This window comes from Rhincodon typus, chromosome 4 (genome assembly GCF_021869965.1).
Source record: "Rhincodon typus isolate 14 chromosome 4, sRhiTyp1.1, whole genome shotgun sequence".
NCBI classification, from domain to species: Eukaryota; Metazoa; Chordata; class Chondrichthyes; order Orectolobiformes; family Rhincodontidae; genus Rhincodon; species Rhincodon typus.
The window spans coordinates 18,309,531-18,335,590 of NC_063335.1; the positions used below are offsets into that span (position 1 = coordinate 18,309,531).

Here is a 26,060-nt window from a genome sequence, read left to right on the forward strand (position 1 = left end):
ATGATCCTCATGGCATCCATTATTTCCTCCCTGGCTTCCTTTAACAGCTGAGGATACAATGCATCCAGCCTTGGTGATTTGTCCATCTTCAAAGTCGTCAGTCCTTCCAGTGCTTCCCTTCTTATTATGCTTATTTTATCGAATATTTCACACTCATCGTCTTTAACCAGAATGTCTGCATCATCCTTCCTCTCCTTTGTGAAGATAGAGTCAAAGTACCCATTAAGAACCACTACTCACAGTTTCTACATCCACACACAAGTTGCCATGTACACCTCTCTGACAGGCCCTACTCTTTCCTTAGTCACTCTTTTGGTCTTAATGTACTGATTTTTAAAAAATCTTAGGATTGTCCTTAATTTTACCATGAAGGTGGCCTGGACATCTTTAATCCACACCTGAACTTTCTTTCAGGAATTTGCTAAAAATGACAGTTGGGCCTGTAGATGTGGGATTGAATTGTTCTTGATAGATCATTACCTGTTCTCCCTCTAAAGATTCTGTAGCAGGAATAGAAGTTGCTGCTGCCCCTGGACTTGCTAAAAAAGTTATAATTGCTGTCTTCTTCTATGCTGTCTTCCGATTTCAAGGGCTCAAGGACTCCAGATACTGCTATCTCCAACCTAGATCTATGAGCATATAACCTGTGGGGAATGTCGGAAAGATAACACAATTTTATATCCATCAGAAGAAGCCTCATTATATGTTTCTACACAGTGTGGTTTGAAGATTTCCCAAGGTGGTCATTGGCACGCCTGATAAGAAGTTGTGAAGTATGTAACCTGGCTTAAATGTATGTTGTACAACCAAGTTTCATGATACATTGTTTGGGGGAGGGAGAATTTAAGGGATAGAATTCTGCCCAGAAGCCAACATGATAGTACCCCATTCTCCTAAATCAAAGTGGTGAGGGCATTGGTGGAGGCAAGATGGTGCCAAAGAATGGCAACTTTCGTTCTAGATGTGGCAGCATGGTGAAAGGGACTCATGCTTGGTCACCAGACCCATGTCCCAAGACAGAGCACTTAACAAGAAGGACTGTAAAGTTGAAAACTTTTTCTTTATTTCTTTTTTTTCTTCATTTGTATTCTATATTTCAGTTTATTTTTCTGCGTTTTAAGATGGTGCCAGAGTGGCCACACTAAACAACACTTTTCACTGTATTTTGTAACAAAATATGTGACAATAAATAAATCAAATCACTGTCTGTTTATACTTACAGTTTAGTGCGTGATTGTAGCAGTTGCAAAGTGTTATCTTCCAATGCTTGCTATTGAAAACGTTTGTGAAATTAAAAGCTCAGATGATGTTTTTAAATACACTTGTCTAATTACATTTGCTTAGCTGGCATTACAATGAAACCATTGTCATGAATAATGTAATGGTCATGATTGCTTAAGGCCATAATTTGTAAGGTGCATTCTTTGGACATTGAATGACTTGCCAATAAAATTGAAGTCAAATGGGTGACATTACTGAATCAGTGGAGTCATGATTATTGCGGTTATCCCTTGCAACATCTCAAATTCCAAAATATTTACTCCACCCCTGAAGTAAAAAAACCTTATGCCTCCACTTTGGTCCACAATGTCAGCTATTTTGTGCAATAATTGTATAGTTGACTTCTGATCTAACTTGATAAGATTGTAACATTGTATTCTTGAGGGTGTCTTGCCAGCTCCACTTGATACACAATATAAATCTCCCCATCCTTCTATTCTCTTACGTCCCTGTGGTACCAATCATTTTTCAGCTTCCCCATGATCCTGTTGAGCCATTTTATTTAACTATGTCCCAATGTTACCTTCAGAATCCATGGCTTTGTGAATTGCCATGCCCTTGTTGGCCCTACACCCTCCCACATAGAGGCCAAAGTTACCATAACCTGAGGAAAGCTCCAATCTTCAACAGCTCCTAGTTCCCTCCCATACTCTTAACAGATCTCACACTTCTAAATTGAATTGCTCCTTTCACTGTAAATATTGTCTCAGCAGCATAATGCAATGTAGCCCATTCCCATTTGCCCACTTTACCTAAGATTCTTATGGACTGTCCCCTGGCCATTGTTGAGAACATTCCTGAGACTGACTTAGCAGAACAACACTAAATGAGCATGCCACACTCCCCCAGCATTGAATCTGCTGGACTGACAATGACTGGGTACCAGGTGACTGGTAGGACCAATTACCTGACCGTGGCCAACTCTTTGGACTGGAGATAACAAGGTGTACAGCTGACCGGAATTGGCCACATCCCCTAGCTGACTGTTATCCTCTCCTGACCCCACTAAAGACAGCTCCCTTTTGACTTTCCAACCAAATGGCCATTTGTTTGAAGCACATGCAATATGTTTGCCATGTAAACTACTACCATCTGCTGCAATTTGATGCTGATGTGGCATCATGCTACACATTGATATGCCCACTTCCTTGACTGTTCAGTGCTCTTCAATGGGAAAATCTTCCTGCATCACTCTCTGCATAAAAAAAGCCCCCTATAACTGAACAATGAAAGTCCTGTGCACTAAAAGCAATGTTAGGCAGACTCCGAAGTGAATGGGTGCTAAGAAAGCAAGATCAAAGCCATAAGTGTATCTCATTTAAATGCATGAGATGGCCCTGTGTCCCTGCCTGCAGAAGCATACAATCTTGGGTATCCATGAACTCCAGGGTAAGTTATTGAAAGTTAAGCAAACAGCAGGCATGATCATGTGTAGAGGTTGGTGGTTTGCTAATGCTAACTTGCATGGACAAAGGTTTGAGGAGGATGGCAGGCATGGAGCATGCAGTGACATTATGAAGAACCAATTGGATGATGGTTAGCCATCGATGAGTTGTAGCTCCAGGCACCTGCTCTCACTTGGGCTAATTAATGAGATATAAGTGCATGGAAATGAGGTAGTCACCACTCAATAACAAGATTCAGAAGTTGTCATTTAAAGTTTAAGGGAAAAATACGAAAAAGTTATCCCGATATCCAGATTCTGAGTTCTTCATTCTTGACGTATGTTCCTAACATTCTCACCACTGTCTACACCACAGCAAAAAGGGAAAACTTACACCCATAATTTTCAAATGTTAAACATAATACTAAAGAGGTTGGACTAATATCAGTTATCATTGTGACTTGTTTGAATTTTTGTAAAATGTTTTCAAATTCAAACAAAAAAACTCTTCTCTACGAGAAAGACACATATAAAAATATAAAAGGATACAGTGAAACTTAACCATTACTAGTACACAATTGTATTTCTCTGTCTTTTTTAGATGTGTATTTCACTGAAAATTGTAACTGGTAACACAGTGGTGAAATATGAAGTAAAGCACCAGTGATATTTTCGAAAAATGACAGTTTTTAATCTGTTTTCAAGAAACAAATAACAATACAAGCAAAGACATACACCTTTAAAAATGCATGTACTGGTCTAAACACCAGTTTGTCACTTTTTATACACTTTGCATCATCGGAGCCAAACAATCCTCAGACAATTGTTTCAGAAAAATATTTACATTTCATCACATAGGTAGTAAAGTTTGCATTTCATTTCGTCTTGCATATATTTAGCCTATAGCTAGGCAACATTTTTGTTTTTTTTTTACAAAACTTACAAAATGTAATGCAATAACGAATTTACCTGAGAGGAAATTTGTTCTTAACATATAATGTTTCTTTTCCCAAACTACCAAAAAGACTATACGGATGATTCTTAAAACACAGAAAATGAATAAAGTATCTCGTTGCAGATACTGACTTAGCTATCATCTTTAAATTACGCAAGTACCATTAACTTAGAAGGTTTACATTCATTGCTAGAAGAAGGTTGTTTAATTTTGAACCATTTTGATTTAATACTGATTGCTGCAATGCTATTTGCATTTTGTTTTGTACAATGAAGTTGTTAAAATGTGGAAGAATGCATCCGCTTGTTACCCTGTCTCTAAAACATTGACCAGTATGAAGCCAATGACTGCAATGGGAACTTTCAGAATATGCATTTTCTTAACTAACGGTCATTGTCAGTGTGTCATTTCAAATATGATTTGATTCCCTTGGAATATTTGAAGGAACAAACTCAAACAGTAATGTGGGAGGCTCATTTCCATTTCTCATGTTAGTGAAGATTAAGTAATGTCAGATTACTCTTGACTACAGTGTTGAACATGCCTCAGCTGTTTCTTTGGATGCGTTTCGGCATCTGGATCATATGTATTCTGAAAGTACTCATTACAGCTTTTTGTTAAATAAAACTAAACGAATCCAAAATAAACAGGCAGCTTTACTGACTGCTGGAGGATGTGCCTTTCCTTGGAGATATGGGAGAAATTATGTTCAGAGATGTGCTGTTATCTGACTCCATGGAGCTGTTCATCATCAGTCCACATTGGCTGCTGGAAAGGTTGATAGTCCTGCAAAGTTGGAGTCAGAAGACAGAAATGAGTAAGAGAAAGTTTGGCAAATTGCCTCTTCAATCAAACCTTGTAAAAGCTAGAAATATTTTATTCACTTTGCCATTTTTACTGCTTGTGATTATTTTTTTCTACTTTAACTGGCAAAACATCTGAACATTTGAGGAGAGGATAATTTTTAAAATGTATACACACACGAGGGAGGGATATCAATGCCATCAGAATCATACTGCCCTACCAATCCTATCCGAAGAATCATAAATTTCAGATACAGATCTTAGATTTATTCCTGCAAAGCCTGACTCTTACTGTACAAACTTAATAATTGCACTGCTTTCTAGGCTGTTTCTTTCTCTTTGGCCTGACACTGCTGAAAACATAGTGGCCAATAAAGATTAGTGAAAGCATTAGATTACATCAAAGTTCTATGGTTTGCCACAATATGGTAAATAACCAGACAAGAAATCTTTGATGTCAAATAGAAGTACAAAATCATTTATTGAGGGACAGGGCTTATAATATTCAAGTAAAGCTTTTTTTTTAATGACTATTGTATGTGAAAAAAACTTCAAGAGTACAGTTGTGTCACTTAATTAGCATTAGATGAAAACATTAAAATTATCAGAAAAATTTTCATCAGTTCTCCGCAGGTGAAAACAATCACCTCAGTAGCAGTAAGCTTTCTTCCAAGTCACAAATTTAGCTGAATACAAAACTAATTAAGAAGCAGGGTGTCTGATCCCTTTTCAAGCCTTCAGTTAAGGAAAAATCATGCAAATTTTCAGGAGAGAAACAGTTTGAACTTTGCCTTTGCTAAAGAATGTGAACTAACAAAACATAGAAATTAACTAATAATGTTAGAACATCTTTTTAAAATTCTCTCATGGGACACGGACATCACTGGCAGGCATCCTCAATTGCCCAGGGGGCACTTCAAGGTCAAATACTTTGCTGTGGGTCTGAAGTCACATGAAGGCAAACCAAGGAAGGATGGCAGATTTCCTTCCCTAAAGCATATCAGTGAACCAGATAGGTATTTTGTGATGACAACTGACAGTGGCTACATGGCCATCATTAGGCTAGTTTACTATTCCAGATTTATACTGGATTGGATTCAGATTTCACCATCTGTCATGGTGGAATTCAAACACACGTCCCCATCCTGTTTCTTTTGGATCACTAGCCCTGTTACTACAACAACATCACCTCCCCTTCACATGATTTATTTCTATACATTTCCTACAGCTCAATCATGTCCCAAAGCTTGCACTAAGTTTCTTGGCCATGTTATAAAACCATGCAGTTTCCTGAAAGTTGATTTCTTATCGTTGCTACTATAAAGAATCAAAAGAACAAAAGATCGCAAGGTAAAATACAAATGATGGAGGCCATTCATTAATGCATATAGAACAAGCCATTCTCTGCCAATCCCAGCATCCAATTGCATCCTAAATTATGCCAAGACTCACCTTTCATCCCTCTTTGACTTACCTGTAAAACAGTATATAATATATCTGGTGTTTTGCAGTCAGGATAGTGTACTGTTTTAGCATCATTTCGGTCAATTTATACTCAACTTAGCAAAATATTCTTCTCTGCTATTTTTCTGGTTGCTACTTATATTGACGGGGCATGTCATCAGTGGAGTAAGTTGATAGGATGAAATGAAATAAGATCGGAAGAGGCTCGTGGCGTCAATAAATAACAAAGATTTGTTGGGCTGTAAATTCTATGAAATACATAAAATAATTTCTGCCAAAATCACTTCTCCAAATTTACCTGGTATTTTGACACAATTTATTGCCGATGCTATTTTTGTTTCCGTGTACTGTAATTTCTAATACATGTTATAGCTGTTCCTTACTTGAGTAAAAAGTTCAATTGGCTCGACAGCTAGAGTATGGAGCAGAATAAAGTCAGCACTGTGGGTTGAATCTGCATATTGGCTGTGATGTTCACTTTACCCCAGGATTGTGGAGTGCTTACCCTCGACCTAAACACAGCCATTGTCTTTTTCGTAATGGAGCAAAATGCTTATGAGCATTTGTGGACAATGGCTTCCTACTTACCCATAAATCTAACCTGAAATTTTTCAGCCCATTTTGAAGTTTATATCCTTACCATTTTCCAGGCATTTGACTGCCTCATCAACTTAGCACATTCTCCAAATTGGAACAGTTTGCAGTGACTATCTGAGTCAAAGTAAATTTGAAATGGTGACCCAGCAGAAAATTTCACAACAACCCCAAAGGTATTTTGTATAACACTGCCAAAAAGCCTCCTATGTATCAAAAAAAATATCACAATTATGTTATTTTTCTTGCATTAGTAGGACCTCTGAAATTTATAGAAACAGAAAAGGCAATTTGCTTAACAAACTTACCCCTGAAGCTGCAACTGTGGTCTGACCAGGGGGTGAGCCACTTTTAACTCTGGGTATCTCCTCTTGGTTAGGTGTAGAAGACGATGATGAAGTTGGAGTCATTGTGACTGTATTGCTTGTGCCTGCAAAATATTTTGTCAGCCGTTCAATTATTTGGTTGACAATGGTACAGTGTTTGTATTTTCAAGTTCCTTTCAACCAGTAATCTCAGACTCACTTGAAGTGCTCTTGGACTTGTTTAAATTCTTAGGTTTTCTTTTTCTAGTCTGGATTCCTTCTTTCTTCATTGCCAGAGGCCGTGGTACCTATTGATTTAAATGAAAACATATTTTTAAAACTCAACTGATTATGAAATAACAATTAACCATTTAAAACTGCAAGATAGTTGTTTTAGCAGATTGTAAAATGTACAATACCTGAATGAACATGTAGTATATAGCATTAAAATCACTACATTTCATTACTACAAAACACTAAAAATGATCAATTTATTTTCCTGACGCAAAATTATAAGATGAATGTCCAATAGGAACCAAGTAAGTCAATGTAAAATATTTTCTTTTTCACTTGATGATTATTAATATGTTGCAGATACAATTACCAATTTAAAATAAATGAATTATTTTTGTCTTCAACAAATGAAACAATTATTATATATTTTATGTGTCCATTGTTGAATGACAAAATTTTCATTCCATCTGAAGAAAGTTAGTGAAACATTTTCTAAGGTAGGGATTTCTTGGTGTCTCTGTTATAATGTCCCCAGTGGAAGAGAGAAGGTAACGTACCCCGTGGAGCTTCATGTAAAGTCCACAGGCATTGCAAACTGGCTCTCCTTCGGCATTTCGGCGCCATAAAGTGGTGGTAGTTGTATGACAGTTGGCACAAGCCAGACCAATACGTCTGGATGAAGACTGTAAGAGAATGACACACAAACAGGCAGACTATTATAATCAAGATGCACAAATAAGTGAAGGTCTTTTTTCAGTCATAATTGCTCATAGTTAACGTCATCACTTTGAACTTCTAAAACTGCTCAGAAATTGACTGTAAAATGCAATCTACTGAAGCAAGACTAAGAATTAGAAATATTTTCATATTTAGACATTTTCAGTATCTCCAGTGTAGGAATTGGGTTAATAACCAGACTGATGCAACCTTTTCTAAAGGTTGATCATACATTGTGCACCACTACCTTAATGGACACTAGATGTAGAAATATTTTGTAAGTTTTTTTATTCCACTAGCGAAGTTAACTATAAACCACAGGAAAATTACACACCATTAGCATTACAATGTATTAAATGCTTCATAATTTGCAACTATTAGGATTATTATTAGTTTTTAAATTTGATTTTCACATCAGTACAGGCACTTTTACCATATGTTCCAGATTACAAGCAATTGCTGTTGCTGGTAGATGTTTAACCTGAGCCATATTATGAAATAATGGTGTCAGATGTTTGTCCAAAATTTGTTGCAGCACAGGGTTTCACTGCAGTTATGCATCAGGCACTATCTACAGCAGTGAAGTGCACAGAAAATACAGAAAAGCAAGAATTGTTGCACCTTGGATTATTATCAAAACTTACATTCAACCAGGGTTACTGCATTTCCATTTATGTATTTTGTTGTTGTCTTATAGAGCATTGTTTTTTTTGGCATTGCAGCAGCATAGATTGCATTATACGGCTGGCTCAAGATCAATCTTTGGCTACAGATCTCAACACGCAGTCTCACCTCATCTCTTCTTCACACTTGACTATGGTTTAACTCAACCAAGCATTTATACTTACAGATAATAGTTTTGAGTAGCTTCTAAATGGATGAACAGAATATATTTTTGTTTTAATTGTCCAGAAATTGCTGGAAAAATGGTTGCTCATTGATGGCATGTGGTGTTATTAGTGTGTAAAGCATGACAATTTTCAGTAAAATAAAGCTAGGCCACGAGTTCCAATTTGTTACAAATTGTCAGGTAATTTATACTCTCTCCATTAAACTTGCCATATGAAAAAAATTACCAGATCACCATAAGTCATTAGACATCATGAAATTGCTAGTTTTGTTTGTTTGTTCATTTCTTGATGCCGTATCGTTACCAAGAGGTTGATTGCCATGGATCCCCATCTCTGCTTTGTTCTGCCCTTATTCATTCCATATAAGTGGGAGGTAATCAGTCCATTAGATCCATCATCCATTTTTCTCCACTTCTTCCCTCTCCTACATTTTCTCACTATTTCGCTCCCTGAGCCCTGATAGTGGTCTCTGTCCACCACCAGTTCTAATGATGTGACCAAAGTAATGTATCTTTCTTCCTTTGATGTTACATTTTAATTTCATCTTGCCATTTCAAACACTTGCTCATTACTCTAACTGTGCAGGATATGCAGGACATCCGCATTTGTATCTATATGTCAAAGGCATTAAGCTTATTAATCGCCTTTTTTCTGTTATGTATCTCCAAGGCACAAAATGTTGCACCTCAGCATTCTTCTCCTAAGATTCAGGTTTAGTTTCTTTGACGTTAAACAGGTACTTCATGCTGACAAAAGTTGCCTTGGCTGTCTCAATCCTCATTCAAATCTCAGTCACATCTGTGAAACCAATTAAGGCATGTGAACCTTTTCACTCTAGGACCTGTCCATTTACTAAAGTTTTCACTTCTGGGGATAAGTCCCTACTTATTATCACTTTCTTGGCCATCTTCATGTTCATTCTTAATGCATTTTCCTCACTCCTTGCTTTCACTTTATTCACAACTTCCCGTAGTGCCTCTTCAAGACTGTGCAACCAATGTAGTGTCATTTGCATATCTCCAATTGTTGACATTCAAGCCCAACACCCAATAGTGTAGCCAGGTAAATCTTCTATGTCTCTTAAGATAGCTTCAGGGTACATGCTGAACAGCTTGAGGAATATAACACATCAATGACACTTTTATCATTGGGAAATTGGTTTTGCAACTATGAATGAATGTTTGTGCAAGCCTATGGGCATAATAATTCATTTCACAGAACCCTGTCATGATATGACTTATAGTCCTGATATGTCACTTCATCTTGGAGGCCCAGAAATGTAATAATAAAACTGTACCATTTCCTAGAGTGGTTCCTAGTTCTTTTGAAGCATGTGCAATTTTATTTCTTTCTTTTCCTTTCTATCTCTTTTTCCTACCCCTCTTCTTTTTCTCTATCTGTTTGCTTTATTTGATAGGAATTCACTCTTTTTCCTTTGGGGTCACACAAGAGTTGATTTCTCTATCCTTAAATTGCATTGTCCTAAAGAGATAAATCACTGATTCAATGTTCAGGAGATCCCAAATGTTTTTGGTGGTGACCCATGCCCTTATCAATTTGCATTTCCATTTATTTGCTACTAAGCAAAACAATATGATCGGAAGAATATGTTATTAGAAAACCGACATCACTGTACTGTGAGATGCTGCTCCAATTGGGCCATCAACTTATACAGTGAAAAGTAGGGCCTTGGCTAGTGTTGTAGAACAGAGAGACCTAGGGGTTCAGATACAGATGAAGGCAGGGTGGTTAAGTAGGCATTTAGCATGTTTGCCATCATTGCTCAGACCTTTGAGTATAGGAGTTGGGATGTCATGTTGAGGCTGTATAGACGTTGGTGAGGTCTCTTCTGGAGAGCTCTGTCCAGTTCTGGTTGCCCTCTTATAGGAAGAATATTATTAAGCTGGAGAGAGTTCAGAAAAGAGTTACCAGATGTCGCCAGGAATGAAGAGTTTGAGTTATAAGAGGAGGCTGTATAAGCAGAGAATTTTTCCACTGAATCACAGGAGGTTGAGGGGTCACCTTACAAGGTGAATGGCAGGTGTCTTCTCCATAGGGTAGGAGATTTCAAGATTAGGGAGCATATTTTTAAGGTGAGAGGAGAAAGGTCCGCACAAAAAGTGATGCGTGTGTGGAATGAACTTCCAGAGGAAGTGGTGGATGTAGGTACAATACAATGTTTAAAAGACATTTGGATAAGTAGATGAATAAGAAATGTTTCGGAGAATATGGGCCAAGCACATGCAGGTTGGACTAGTTTAGTTTGGGATTACGGTCGCCTTGGGGTGGTTGGAACAAAGGATCTCTTTCCATCCTGTTTGACTCTATAACTCAGTAACAATTACTGACAGTCAGAAACCTCACAATTTCAAGTCAATTTCGATATTATTATGAGAGATCCTATCAAAAGGTCCCAAATGGACCAAGATATCACCAACAGCAAGCTTTCCTGTTAAAACAGTTGAGTTGTTAACACAAGCTGAATTCAATGTTTTCCCCAATGTGATGGTGGTATGAGTTCAGCCATAGAGAGATGCCTCTATATCATCACAATAAAAGAAGCATAGTCTACTTTTAATCTGACTCCCAACATCATTTATGGAAGAGACAATGAGACCACCTCTAAAAGCCAGGCTCACACCTGCAGTTATTAGACCTCTCTAATTTCAATCCAATGTTGACCTTGATTTTGTGCACCTTCTGTGCAGTTGTAACCTTGTATGTCTCACTCTGTCTAAGCACTCTATGATCTGTATATTGTTGTTTGTTATGATCTGACTGTACTACTCACAAAACAATTTTCACTGTACTTAAGTACATGTGACAACAATAAATCAATCAACATATGAGATCTAGGAGTATTCTAACATTAGATTTTGCTCAGGTTGGTCACATTTTCCCTGCAGTAAAACTATTTTACACATCTATTCTGGCAGCATATGTGCATGTAAACTAATTCCCTTTAATGTTCACATCAATTTGAGATATGGCCAAAGAACTTAATGCAGCAAGATGAGCATAGCAGTGGACAGATATGCTAGCTGGAGGTCATAGCCCCAAAACATTATAATGGTACACTAATTTAGTTTTCTCCTACTGCTCTGAGTGATACTATAACGTAGAACTGCAGACCATTGTAGACGAAGCGCATTTACATCACAGTACATTTGCCATCATAAATAAATGAATGTGGTGCAAAGCAGATAACAAGACCAGATGAAAGTAAAGATGAAAGATGTAAAGCTGAAAGTAAAGAATATACAGGTATAAAACAAACAAAAACAAAAACTGCTGGAAAACTAAGCAAGTCTGGCAGCATCTATGGAGGGAGAAACAGGACTAATGATTCAAGTCTAGTGACCTTTTTTCAGACCATTTGGACAAAGGGTCACTGGACTCAGAATGATGTGGAGGTGCTGATGTTGGACTGGGGCGGACAAGGTCAGAAGTCACATGACAGCAGGTTATGGTCCATCACAAGCTTTCAGAGTGCGGTTCCTTCGTTAAGTGACAAAGGAGCAGCACTCCAAAGGCGTGTGATTTCAAATAAACCTATTGGACTATAACCTGCGGTGGTGTGACTTCTGACCTTGGACTCAGAATGTTAACTCTGTTTCTCTCTTCACAGATGCTGCCACACCTGCTAAGTTTCTCCAGCAATTTCTGTTTTTGTTTGTTTCAGCTCTCCAGCATCCACAGTTCTTTATGTTCTAATGTCAGATTAGCCTATGAGGCGTATAGGAAAAAAAACATTCAGTGATAGATTAAGGATAGTCAGAACTGCAGATGCTGGAATCAGAGATAACAGTGTGGAGCTGGAAGAGCACAGCAGGCCAGTCAGCATCAGAAGAGCAGGAAAGTTGACTTTTCAGGTCAGGGCCCTTCAGAAAATTTGCTTTGCAATATTTGCAGCAGTTAGAAAGAACAACATTTCAAAAACATACATTTGGGTGACTTAGATCTTCAAAAGATACCGTTCTATTCCTTTCTCTTTGGACATTATGTTAGTTAATTCTTGCTTTTTAGTGAATTTTTGCTTCCAAAAAAAAACTGCTAAAAGTATCACCACAACCCCAGCAGTGTCTTGCTTGATGATGAAAAGTAAGTAAATAAAAACAATGAAAAGCTAAACTACTTTTTTTTGTTAATTTGAATATTATCCAATGTTGTGAGATACTCATATTATAGGTTAGTCACCAAGTGTAGTAAGATTTCACTCAAGTAGCCTGGAGGCTGGAATATTCCGTGCATTTTCAATTCGAAATTGGATCTGGTTATCTTTTATTCGAATTGCCAGTTGGACTCTGGTGGATTATTAAACCGGGAGGTGGATTATTAAACTGTCAGGTTTCTGTTCGCCCCCTCCACTCCCTGTTCTCAATTGCTTCATATCAAGAGGTCTTCAAACTGGAAAACCCAGGGTTCAATTGGGTTGCGGTTCAAAGTTTGTTAATAATGGGGTGGGTCGACATTTAATTATATTTTCAAGATTTTAAATTCTTACTTTATCAGTTCTCGCCGCGTTGCCCTTTAGATCCAGACTTGATATATCTTGCTATAAATCAAAAACAAAATGCCATCGTGTAATATATCGGCGCTAAATGTTCCCTGCAATCTAACAACAAATTCTAACTCATCCTCTACCAAAACCGATTGAAAAAACAAAATGGAAAATCGAGTGTCTGATCTCTTGATTGCAATCTTTTATTTTATCTGGCAGAGGCTCTCAGTTCCCTTGCTTATACAGATACAATGTCAATCCTACCGTGTCCATTTGTCTCATTAAATGAAGGGATCGAACAGGTATTCTCTCAGAATTGACTTTCAAAACCGTTTTTAACACATTTATAAAAGGGGACCCTCAGCCGGCCGAGTGGGGGAGGGCGTGGGAATCAGTGATTAAAATAAAACTAATTAACACTCATTTCAAAAGTCTCTCACTGTTAACGCCTGACAATGAATGCAAGAAAGGTGTCGATGGCGGCCTATTTGTAGATTCACAATCGTTTTTCTTTCTCCTGTTGTGATTGTCGACCTAGTTAACCGTTTACGTCGACTCGGTTCAGTCGGCAGCACATGAAAACTGATTTTTGTCACATTGTGGCAGACGCATTTAATACCAACAGCAAAAAAAACGTTCACACAAACTCGTTTGGAAATTCCCATTGGGCGAATCACATGTTTTTTGGTCTTTGGTTATTCCTGGTTACATTGTCAGAGAAACTGTTTCCATTTTCAAGTAAAAAAAAATTGGTTTCAAGCTGGTTGGCCCTGGGGGGAGGGGTTAGGAGAAGCGGGAAAGGCTGAATTTACTTGGTACCATGTCTTTTGGAATGTGAACTGCAACAGAGCTAGGACGTTACAATTCTATTCTAAAACACAACAAAAGACGAGTTATCTAGACTGGAAACATTAGCTTGCTTTCTCTCCGTGGATGATGCTTGACCCGCTGTGATTTCCAGCATTTTTTTTTGTTTTCAGTACAGACTCCAGCATCTGCAGTCATTTGCTCCTACAAATTCTGTTCTGACCAGAACAGTTGCACAGACACTGACAGACCTTTTGAGTATTTCAGGCCAACATTGTTTTTCCTTAATTTTGGTTTCGCTGTATTTAAAGATTCCCCATTGGGAGTAATCTATTATCGTTAAACATTCCTCTCCTGTTGCGTCTTTCTGTGAACTATCAGGGGTTTTGGAAAACCTCGGGGAAAACAGACGAATAATAGAAAACATTAATTGGATTAATGCATTTCAGTGTATTGTTGGCGAGCCATATTTTATATGAATAACGTTGTAGCTACGAATGCTGAGGTACTGTTTATTATAGGTGAGGCCTTAAGTGATAAATACATGTCAAGGTTAAAGTTCTGTTTATGGTGTTGAGTAATAGAGTGTTAATAGTAAGATGTTACACTTTACAATCACAAAAAGGACCTTTTAAATAATCGGGTGATTGGATCAATGTTTACAAATCCCAAAGGCAAAAATGCAATTTTCCCTCTCTTCGTAATATACTTTGATGCATGTTCTCAGGACTTTTGCTGCATTGTCGAGTCAGGTTATCTTACATTCTTATCAGTAGTACCTGCTGTATCTGGATTACACTGGCAAGAGTTACATAGGTCGCTTACCATTCTCTTCTGAGGTTTGATAAGAGGTCGGCTGAGTCCGTTCATCTTATGGTACAAACCGCAGGCGTTGCATAAGTAATGTCCGGTGCCATCGCGTCGCCACAGAGGAGTGGACATGGAGCCGCAGTTCACACACTCTCGGGCTTCGGAGAGCTCATCCAAAAGCTCTGTCATCCACATTCACACAAACAGAAATAAGGCTAAGTTATTGAAAGAATTATCGACACTGAAATACTGCACCAAACGAAAATATAACATCGCGCTCTGGTCCCACTGTTTAATATTCATCTGGTATACCCTTTGTACAAGTTTGAAATGTGATAGATAAATTTCACCAAAGGACATGAAGTTCTGAGGTTTATGTTTGCTCTCGTTTAAAGAAGGGTACTACCCGAAATGTTGACTGCTTTTTCCTCCAGATGCTGCCTGGCAGGCTGTGTTCTTCCAGCCTCTTGTTTGTCTAAGGGGAAAATAAAACTGATTCCCCAAATTTCGACCGCGAGTGCTTTCAAAGTATTCAAATCAAACTTTCTCAATGTATCAGAATCCTTCCTCAGAAGTGAGAAGAATTTCAGCATTTTCTTTCTTAAAATAAGCGTTAATCTTGTTGCAGGGTAAATCTAATGTTATTTTGCAAACACTTAATGAAGGAGGACACATCGTCTAAAATTCATCCCTCCGCTGTTCTGATTAGAAATAGAATTAGATTTTATTGCCACGTGTACTCAAATACAGGAGTACAGTGAAAAGTGTACAAAGTCACCATTCCCGGCGCCATCTTAGGTACAAAGGTACCTAAGTACAAAACCTTAGGAGCAATGTAGAAAAATAAAGAAACAAAGTTAAAAGTTAAACATTACTATCCCTCTTAGTACAAAGTAGAAAATAAATAAGGTTTAGAAGTTAAACATCACAATCCTTAGAATTAAGTAGAAAAATAACGTTAAACAGTCTTTTTTAAGTGTTTAGCCATGCTGAGCTCGCACTCTCCACTAACGCGGTATTTCCTTTAATTTAATGGGTTTTTCTTTTTTCTTCCTCAGTAAAATAGCCGAGAGGAAATTCAGAAGTACTATGAAAAGTAGGGACAGTCTAATTGCAGGAAGTATATCTCAGATTTCTCCAACAAATGCACATGCTTGTTGAAAAAGACATTTTAAAAGCTGGGATTTGCCATCTGCCTGGGGTTATACCTCATTTAGTGCCTGTTCCAAACAGTTTTACTGTTGACTGTATACCCCTCGACTCTCTCTTAACTCCTGACCTGGTCAGCTAGCACCTCAGTTATGCTATTTTTGCCACGCTGCACACTCAAAGGAAAAGTTCGACTTAACGAGATAGTATAACTGCAGACTACTGGGCTACTCTCAAATCCTGCGCATTTGGAACATTCTAAAAATAACACCACAAAATGGATGAATATCGCTCCGTCTGCTCGATCCATTCCGCTGTTTATTGTCCTTGGCTTATCTGAATCATTTTAAACAAACGGGATAATTTCTTCCTATTTAGTAGGTAATCATAATTCGTTATCAATCAGTGTTTTCGTTTATCGATATGACTTCATGATTTGTATCAGACCAAATCTGACCAAAAACTTCCTTTAGACCGATCATTAAAAGCAAGGCTGTAAATTATCTGTTATATCATAAAGTCAGGTGTGTCGGTAAACTGGTGAAACATTTTAAAGTTGGGTATACATCCACCCGCAGCTAAGGTAGTTAGGAGAATAGTAGAAATGGATTCAAGAAAGTCTCTTATTTATAATTCTGAGATTATCCTCATCTTGCTGATTTTATTTTTCTTTTGCGAAAACCCACAAAAATATAAACATATCACAAGAGACTAGTGCAGGTACAAACATACGTTTAGCAGTAAAGACTAGATGGGCCGAAGTGCCTCTTTTGTACTGTATGATTCTATGAATAGAACATGTTACCTGTTCTTATTATTAACCTTTCGTCTGTTGCTAATTGGACGTTAGTTTCTTTGGCAGTTTTACTTGTAATTTAAAAATAACTAAACCATCTTCCAAAAGTACATATTTGCACAAAAAATAAGGAACGAAAAGGAGGTTTAAGTGGGTTATGAAGTGCATGCATACAGACAGACTGCTTGACAAGACACTGCAGCAGAAATTGGAATTTTGGAATGAAATGAGATTTTCCCTTTCTGTCTGGGTGCTGTGAGCAGGCAGTGAGTGTCTGCACTCATTTTCTGTTGGTATTTCTTAGACCATTAGTCCACTACATTAAAGAGAGACTGGAACAAATTAGACACCACGGAGAGTTCTGTTAAGCAGAATAAACCCGATAGCTAAAGCGATTTGTTCAGTAGCCTAGCATTGCTTGCACGTGACGTTCGTTTTTTTTTAAATTATTCTCTAAAGTGACAGAGATGATCACATTTCGGGATCAAAGTTTCACTTTTCTCTCCCTTACACAGATAGGGAATACAATAGATTCTGACCCAAAGTTCCCTCCGAACCGTGAACCTGTATTTTCTCTGCACTGATGTTGGCCAGCCTGACCTTGATACAACATTTTCTGTTGCTTATGGCCAATGTAAGGATGATGGGTAATGTGGATAGCAAGTTTAAAAACTGACTCCTTCTGTGTGCAATGAAAATGACACACAAGTGTCGCCACTTCCACTGGCTGCACTGCGGGAAAGCCGCAGTTTACGCTGTCTCTTGTCTGGTTGTACAACTGCAAGAACACGTGCTGTTCTCCGTCCTCATGGAAGTGCACGACCCACAGCCTCAGGTTGTAAATCAATAGCGCTATAATGCCATCAAACAAGACGGCTGGACTTTCCTGCAATTGTCCTCGTTAATAATGATGATGAATGCACCAGCGAGTCCTCGTGGGATCCATAAACGAAGTCATCCTCTAGTGTATTACCTAATAACACGGTACTTAATAAAGCCTCTTGCTAATTTCCGACCAAACATGTAGTGAGGGCTCTTTCCTCTCAAAATCTTTTTAAACATTTTCCTCTATCGAAATTGACCAATCGAAACACTGTGAGGAGTCGAGCCTTGGAAAGGAAACGCTGCAAAATTGTTCAGAAACTGTAAATGTAACCTACAAGTCTACACAACAAATAATTGTGCGAGGGGATAATCTCCCAGACTGATTACTAAAACAACAAACATGAGCCCAGCAGCCCGGAGAGAATGGCCTTTTTTCGCTCTATATTTCACAGCAATTGCTACATAGACGCTATCTGCAAATAAGTTGCGATGTTTCCACAACAGAACGGTTTACTTTGCGGGTTGTTTAGAAGTTAATTGATTTAGCACCGTCATTCCCACATGTACCTTGTGATTGTAACTGACTGAAGAGACTAACAACGCCCTGATGAGCTGGCAAATACGAATCGACATTGACACGATTATCTTTGCCCTCACACTTGTATTGAAAGTGGAGTTTTATTATAAAATTAAAACCGACAAGTTGCTAAATAAAAAGGTAGAAGGTTGCGAGTTCTGGAAATCTGAAACTACCAGATAAACGCAAAAATGCTCAATAAGTGAAGGGAGGACCATCCTGCTAAATTAGTTCCTAACAATGAAATATTAACAATTCGTTGTTAGTTCAGCATTCAAAATACTGACCAGAAAATCGAAAGTCTTTGTGCTGTTTTAATAGTGGTTTTAGACATCGGGCTAGACCGCTCAACAGAATGTATATCTGAGAGGCGAAACGTATTTGCAGAAACACGGCATGTAACACACAATCTGCACCACGTTTTGTAAGGGGAAGAAACTGGTTGTGGTTTCACCGATTTAACTGGCTGAAGCAAACCAACATTCCAGGAAAACGTGGGAAGGAAGAGTTTCCGATTTTTGCTGAAGGAAATATACCAAACAGAGGGGAGTGTTTATGAACCCAATTTTTCCATCGCTACACTGTCACCCTAGGGTAAAAAAAAATTCATTCCAAATTGTTCATCAAAGTTGTCAGAATGAGTTTATGTACAATAAGACTAAACTAGGCCATATCTCATGCCTCCATTTCTTGAAATTACACCAAATTTCACTCACAAATATGGCTGCAGTTTCGGAGAATTTTGCTAAAGTGGATCATGTTGTGTTGCTACGCTTTAAACGCAAGATTGTCTAGGCCCGAAACGTCAGCTTTCCTGCTCCTCTGATGCTGCTTGGCCTGCTGTGTTCATCCAGCTCTACTCCTTGTTATCTCTGACTACAAAGTCGCTCGTGTTCTTTGATTGACAATCTGAACTTGTAAAAACAGTACTATTGAAAAATTCTGATTAGTAGAAACGGGGTAAAATTTCTCTGGCCTACTGTGGGACGTTGTAACCAATATTTAGTAAACTTCAGCAAAGATCTGTGTTAATTTAGCTGGTTTCATCAGGGCCTATCATATTCCTTTGCAATATAAATTAGATCTCTACAAATGAAGAGTTGTTCGAAAAGAACGTGTGAACTTTAACGTTAGTGGCAACTTCTGAAAGTAAAATGTCAACTTATTTTTGTCTGATTCAAACATTTCCAGTTGCGAACTGTTTGAAGGAGTAAAGGTTGATATTTATTTCGCTTCCTTTGATTAGCTGAGTGGCAAGTGAGTCCTAAACAAATCTTTGACCTCCCTAAAGCTGGATTTTCCTGCCTAAAGAATATTCTCCTAAAGTTTCAACATTAGGAGTAAGGGGCACCAGCCAATTAATTTTGCAATGAAGACAACATAATTCCAAGAGATAGTAAGATCTGCAGATGCTGGAGTCCACACTGTTAATATAATACCAATATGCAGAGACTTACTTGAAAACACATTGCAAAATGTCCATTGCGGAATATCCAAATAATGAAATCTATTTGATTTTCCAAAGCTCTAGATTCTTACAAATGCCTAAACCTATCACTTTTAAGTTAATATTTAGTCATTGCAATTGATGTTAAAGATTCGTCTTTGTTGCAAACCCCATTGTGTCATTGTCTTCCAAAAGTTATTTTATCCCTTAAAATCGGTCAGACAAGATAACCATGACTAATGTCGCTAATACGAGCGTTTTGAAGCAATTAAACTTTGTGGTTTGACCCAAGTAGCAGTTGTGCTTTAATGTAGCCAATATTCAGCAAAATTGGGGCTAACAAAGGCGATCTTTTGTGCCACTCAGCATGGCATTCTTAACCCTAAACCATCCCTTTGGCCTAGGAAGGCTAGAGCGCAATGGCAAGAATATACAACTGAGCATTCGCCAGAATGACATTATGTAATTCTGCCATTTATTTTTCCCAACATTTACAGTTGATCAATGTGACTTCTGAGCACAAAGGATTCTGGATTACAGGCTGAATACCTTAAAATAAAGAACATTATAAGAGAGCTGACATTTTTTAAAAGCCAACAGAATTCAAGTTTGCAATGTGTTTTGGTCCAGGAGAGAATACTTATTATTTTATAAAACATTTAATAAACTTCAAAAACATTCTCTCCTTTGGTTCACAGGGTTAAATAGATCAAAGGATATGGGGGCAAGTGGGAACAGGCTACTGAGTTGGATGATCAGCCATGAACATATTGAATGAAGCAACAGGCTTGGAAGGCTGAATGGTCTATTTTTCTTTATTGTTCTCACCCTAAACTCTCAGTTTCTGAAATTCTTACCATGATTTTGGCATTTGAATATTTCCCTACGGTTTGTTGTTGTTTGCAGGGCTATTACTATTCATGAAAACTGTACAAACTGCAGATGCAGTTAATTGGGAACAAAAACAGAAGTTGCTGGAAAAGCTCAGCAAGTCTGGCAGCATCTGTGCAGAAAAATCAGAGTCAACGTTTTAGATTGGTGACCCTTCCTCAGACGTTCTGAGTGTCACCTTACCCGAAACGTCAATCAGATTTTTCTTCACAGATGCTGCCAGACCTGCTGAGCTTTTTCAGCAACTTTTATTTTTGTTCCTATTACTATTCATATTAAGAATCTATCAACAGATTATGTTCAGAAAGAAAGAGTTGCACAGGCTCGGGGACTTGTAACATTGGATCTTCTTTTATTAAAGACTAAAAGAAATGGCCAATGAAGGGAAGGAAATTGTTGTATTTCGTAATTGACCGTCGGTGGAAAAGACACACATGCGATCCCTTTGGACTCGCTTTATTTTTGGTAAGAAATGATGAACTGAATTTGATTACCTCGTAGAGAATCAAGTTCCCAAAGAAAAAAAAACAAAGATGTTGAGCAGAATTTTATCTGGCCTAAGTCAAAATGCAGATTTGACGTCGTTTAAGCACTTCTAGTAATATGGTTTTGTCTGTCTCCCTTCAGAATGCATTTTCCTGTTCAAATCATATAATTTCCCTTTATCAAGAGTGGTTCGAGGCTACCAGAATATGATTGAGAAATTACACAGCCTTTTAACAAGAATGCACGATGCTAGCTCCATCTTACAATTATTTGGCAAATTAAACCCGGGGAGCAGGTCCAACTTGTTTTCATTATTAAATCCCACATGATCGTACAAATATACATAAAGCCTTTAAAGTTTTGAAATGGTGACAGAACTGCAAGATTTTTAAAATTATTTTGTTACTGTTTGGTGGACTGCCTATATATTTGGGGATCGGTTTAGCTGAATTGGCAGGATGGTTAGGCTGTGAAGTAATGTTAATGCTAACAGCATAGGTTCGATTGCCATCACCGGCTGAGGTCACCCATGAAGGGCTCTCCTCGACCTCTCCCCTTCGCCTGAGGGATGGGTGGCCCTCGGGTTAAATCGCCACTCGTCGTCTCTGTAATGAGACAGCAGCTCTATGGTCTGGTAAGACTATGGCGATTCCCAAATATATTTGCGTCAGCAACCGTTTCAGATACAATCTGCTCCACCCCAGATTGGCGTCGGTTGAATTTGGGGCCATCACAACTTGCACATTTTCATAATGTAAATGGGCGCAGCAGTTTAGCCTTTATTCCAGAATATGGCAATGGTCTGAAGACTCAATGGAAAGGAACGACAGTTCTCGTGTTTATTTTTATTTCCTTTTGCATAGGAAATCTGTATTCTGAGAGCTCGCAAACCATTATATGTTTTTACATAGAGTGACATGGCTTCACTACTTATGCATATTATCCACCAAAACTTGGTTTAAACAGCAAATAAATTTGCAAGTATACTCGAATGTGCGATATTGTAAATCTATTAAAAAGTTGAATACACACAATAGGGCCAGATGTGGTGTATCAGAGCAGCAGGAATTGTCAGTGTATCATAGCTTAGCATGTTGTTTCACCATTTCAGTTTAAGAAACTTGTATCTTGCTGTAGTTTCTGTAGATTACCAATAATATATTTCAATATTGCGGGGTGTTTGCGGATATGATGCTTTTATTTTTCTGTTCAGTGCCTTAAGACTTCACTGTTAAAATTCTTATTTGCTACATTGTCCTCGAATATCCCTGAATGTCACCAAAGTTTGTCACATGTAATCATTTTGTAACTGTTCAGTACAGACAGTGGTTTATCCTATTATATGCTGCTAAGGTAGTTGTCACTGAGCGAAAAGTGAATAGGCGAACTGATCCTAAGTCCTAAAAGCACCCATTTTGTCCCGATTATATCCATTCCAAATTGATTCCTCTCGACTTTGGCTTCTACTTTCATAACACTGTTTACTGATGGTTAAATGATATACGTTGCCCAAGAACATTGGCTAATTTCCAGTAACATATTGAAGAACGCCTACCTTCTACTCTTAGTATCAGAAAGTGCCATGTTAAAACAATACTTTTGTACATAAGGTTCAGAAATTCCGGACAAACCCGAAAATGCGTTGAGAAACAATATTCGCAGTGGCGACTCGTCGATTTTGCCCGTAAGCCCAACACAACACCAAATTATAACGTTTGTCAGATTTTGGAAGACAAGAGCCAAGAACATAATTTCAGGCCATAGACAGGGTCAGAGCGAGTGAATGATCCCGACACAGGTGACTTACCCCCATTGGGTCCTCGGACGGGTAGAGCTGTCGGTCTGCTCTGTAGGCTGTGCAGCATTGAGTTTTCAAAAGATCCCGCTGCTGACCAAGCCGAAGTCAACTGTGGCCCAACGTAAGAAGTGTAAGGGCTGGGGTAAGATCCATTAAGAGGCCTGGCCAAGGGGCTAGTGTACTGATCTCTGCCATTCATATTCAGACTGTTACTATAGCCGGAATCTCGAGCAGCTCCGTTGGAAATGGGAGGGCTCGGGGAGAAGGAGAATCGGCTGGAAACCATATGGTGAGGGCTGCTGGAGCTGTAGGTCGAGCTATCTGTGGCAGGCTGAGTCCAGGCCGAGTGGTTAGTAACAGGGTGACTCTGTTGGCTCGAGCCGCTGCCCTGGAGATAGGGGATGCTTTGGATCATGGAGCTAACCCTGGTGGTGGGAACATAGACCGGAGAACTCGTACTGGAGTGCATGAAATTGTTTGGAACATCGTGAGGGTACGCACTCGGACCCTGGGCAGCTGCCACAGGCAAACTCTGGTACATTTCAATAGACGGAGGTGTCACAAATTCCCTCTTTATTCCTCTGGGCAGGAACAGTTTGCCTGTTTGATCCAGATCCGTTATAAAAGGTGCAAGCTCTTCCGAGTTCTGACCAAAGTGAACGTAGGTGTCCACTGATCTCTCCTGTAAAAGCTGACGCCTGTCAGTGTTCAGACTGCTGGCCGAGGATGCCTCTAGTCTCAAGCTGTCTTCTGATCCCGAGCGTCCCTCTCCCTCACGCTGAGGACGACCGGCAAATTTTAGGTAAGGCTGCTCCGCCGCCGGCGAGTTTAGCCCGTTCGACGTTAGATGTTTTGCCACGTTTGACCAGTCCGGCTCATTCAGGTCCATCCAGGTTCTGAGCAATCCAAACGTCAAAAATGGGGTCCTGGGGAGCAGCCCGAAAGAAATAACACAGTAAGAGTCAATAACAATAGGGGGCAGAAAAACACACTCACAGCAAGACAACTATTCTCCAGTTAGTTGTTAATTCAATTAACTCGAGTCTTCTATTATCATGCTGTCGCTTACCAGACAAAATGAACAATAGGATCAGACATTTAAGCATCTCCTAAAAACAAACGTTCCAGCAATTTGGCATGTCTGTTCTTTTTCAACACAATTTGATTTGATAAAATGGTTCAGGATAATTGACCTGCTGATTTCCATAACGGATCCTCGGGACTTGCTACGGCCTATCTCCTCTCAGAGACTGCTTTGTGCATCTATGATGAGATCTAAATATTCCAGAGGTACTTTAAACCATTTATCAATGGCGTTAATTTTCTCTCAAAAGTTTAAAGTGATTAACGCCATGGACCGAGGTACAAATAGGATTTAAAGGCGTCCCATTTTGAAGAGAACACTGGTCTTCAAGTAAAAACGAAAATGAGGAATAAAAACAAGAATGGGAAAGCGCAAATAACCCGTGTAATATCAGAAGTAGCGCTATTATTTTTGTCATCACACATGGTTGAATTTGGACTTGTGTGAAGTGTCCTTAAGAAACTTAGAAGCTGGTGGCATGTAATTGCTGATTATGAAGTCACCTATAAACCAATGTAGCGCTTTTCAACATACATCAAGTAAAGCAGACAGTACACATTCTGTTTGGTTCTGACTGTATCGACTCTGATAAGGTATGGTTCACTGCATTTATTCATTTTGCATCAGATATCTAATATAATCACTCTGTTGGCTAGCAGACAAAAACTGCAGCGTGATCGAAAAGAAACGAAGCCCGTAGATGCGTTACAGGCGGAAAAATCACAGCCCCCACCCCACAACTTTTTAAAAAGGAGGTTAAAAGGCTTCGAGATTAAACAGTGGAAACTCAGAAAGAACAAACCTACAATGCAGCAACCTAATTCAACAGAGTTCGCTATTCATCGTTGTACCTTTCACCCACCTGGTTTACATGCCCTGAATTTTACACGGCATCGATCTAAATCATCCCAAATCCTGTCTTTAAATTTTAGGTTAAAAAGACCATTCGCATTCCTTCCTAAACGGATCCACAAGGCAAGCGTGTGTCGAAACATGCCGGGACCTGTTCAATGGCGTGTTCCGCCGTTGCCGCCGACACAGCTTTCTCTTTGTATATAAATGTATAAAATGACATTAACGTCGATATTGCATTAAAACCAATTGGGCCACTCCTTATAATTCCCTGTTGATAACCAGGGACCTCGACCGAACTGATCAAGACAAATCGGCAACTTGCAAACTCGAAAGTAATTAGCTCTCTCCAGAGTAGCGAAAAAGGGCTGAGGTTTCGAGAGATAAGTTCATCAGAAATTACAGAAACCACACATCGATAGAGATAGGCCCAAAACGAACAGTAAGTAATATGTCTTAGTTACGCCAGACTAGTGTAAGATAACTCCGAGATAAGAACTATAACAGATAAGAACTAAACGCACGATAAATAACCACAAAAAGATCCGCGTACTATCACAGCCGTCATTCTACACTTGAACCAGACCGCTCTGCATCTAGAAGAGTGTGGAAAGAAAGGTGCCGACCTAATGGTGGTTTGCCATCAGTTAGGTGTTTGGAGAAGTCCAGTGTGCCTTAAGACCAGTGTGTCTAGGTGCTGGGTGGTAGAGTGCGTGGTTCTGCACTCTGCTGGACTATTTGAGTGGAGGCAGCGCCTTGAACACAATTCACTGCAAAACTGGAGATCCTGATTGGATTCACACAGTGCTGACTAAACACAGACTCTGCAGCGCCTCCACAGCAGTGTCAGCTCTTAACATACACCATGACCCCATGCAGAACTGACCCACAGAAAGTCTCCGCAGTGATCTACGGGACTCGTTCATATCTCCAGTGCCCATAGTTAGGAAGACCGAAGGAATCAGAGATAGGGTGGCAACTACAAAGAGATAAAAACAAAACAGAGAGACAGAGCGAGAGAGAGAGAATGTGAAAATGATCGAGTGGAGAAGGGGGAGTTGGAGAATCTTTGAATCCACTTTTAAACACTCCAACTAACACCAGTTTGCCTTCTAGTCGAAGAATGTGATAACGACCCAAAACTCGAGCTAATATTATAATTAACCGTGTTCAGCAACACACACAAAAAAAGTAAGAAAGAGTTTTGTTTCAGCAGAATCAATGATGCCAGGATTGGGTAATACTCAACGTACTTCGTCCACTGCTGTCGATTTGACTTTCTTTAAGGTCCAATTAATTTGAGACGAATGCTTGTTAAGGGATATTATGCAACGTTATGTGGACGCGACCCTTGCCGCTAGTTTGCTGTGCCTGTACTATCTTGTAAACGATGAAGCGGCCCCACCGCTGGGGGCGGGAGGGGCGGTGGTGGTTGGTAGAGAGAGAGAG

General features: G+C 39.0%; 1 protein-coding gene across 5 annotated transcripts; it reads right to left on the bottom strand.

The window, feature by feature from the left end:
- Window positions 1–3,334: 3,334 nt before the first annotated feature.
- gata6 (GATA binding protein 6) lies at window positions 3,335–25,990 on the bottom strand. 5 transcript variants are annotated; one of them, XM_048595961.1, is made up of 8 exons: window positions 25,865–25,990; window positions 22,685–23,601; window positions 14,722–14,888; window positions 13,093–13,143; window positions 7,578–7,703; window positions 7,007–7,094; window positions 6,790–6,911; window positions 3,335–4,406 (listed from the first exon to the last, which is right to left on the bottom strand). In XM_048595961.1, the coding sequence occupies exons 2-8, from the start codon at window positions 23,562–23,564 to the stop codon at window positions 4,344–4,346; spliced, it is 1,497 nt and encodes a 498-aa protein (XP_048451918.1). In that variant the 5' UTR covers window positions 23,565–23,601; window positions 25,865–25,990; the 3' UTR covers window positions 3,335–4,343. The 5 variants fall into 5 exon arrangements, with proteins under 5 accessions (XP_048451918.1, XP_020375802.1, XP_048451919.1 ...); XM_020520213.2 differs by lacking the exon at window positions 25,865–25,990 and adding an exon at window positions 25,238–25,386; XM_048595962.1 differs by lacking the exon at window positions 25,865–25,990 and adding an exon at window positions 25,165–25,251.
- Between the last annotated feature and the right edge of the window lie 70 nt (window positions 25,991–26,060).

Coding starts and splice junctions, on each gene's coding strand:
- gata6 (XM_048595961.1), bottom strand. CDS start 23,564: ATGGACCTGAATGAGCCGGACTGGTCAAACGTGGCAAAACATCTAACG. Junction 13,144..14,721: donor TCAAACCTCAGAAGAGAATG/GTAAGCGACCTA, acceptor TTTGATTTATAG/CAAGATATATCAAGTCTGGA. Junction 6,912..7,006: donor CAAGTCCAAGAGCACTTCAA/GTGAGTCTGAGA, acceptor AATATTTTGCAG/GCACAAGCAATACAGTCACA.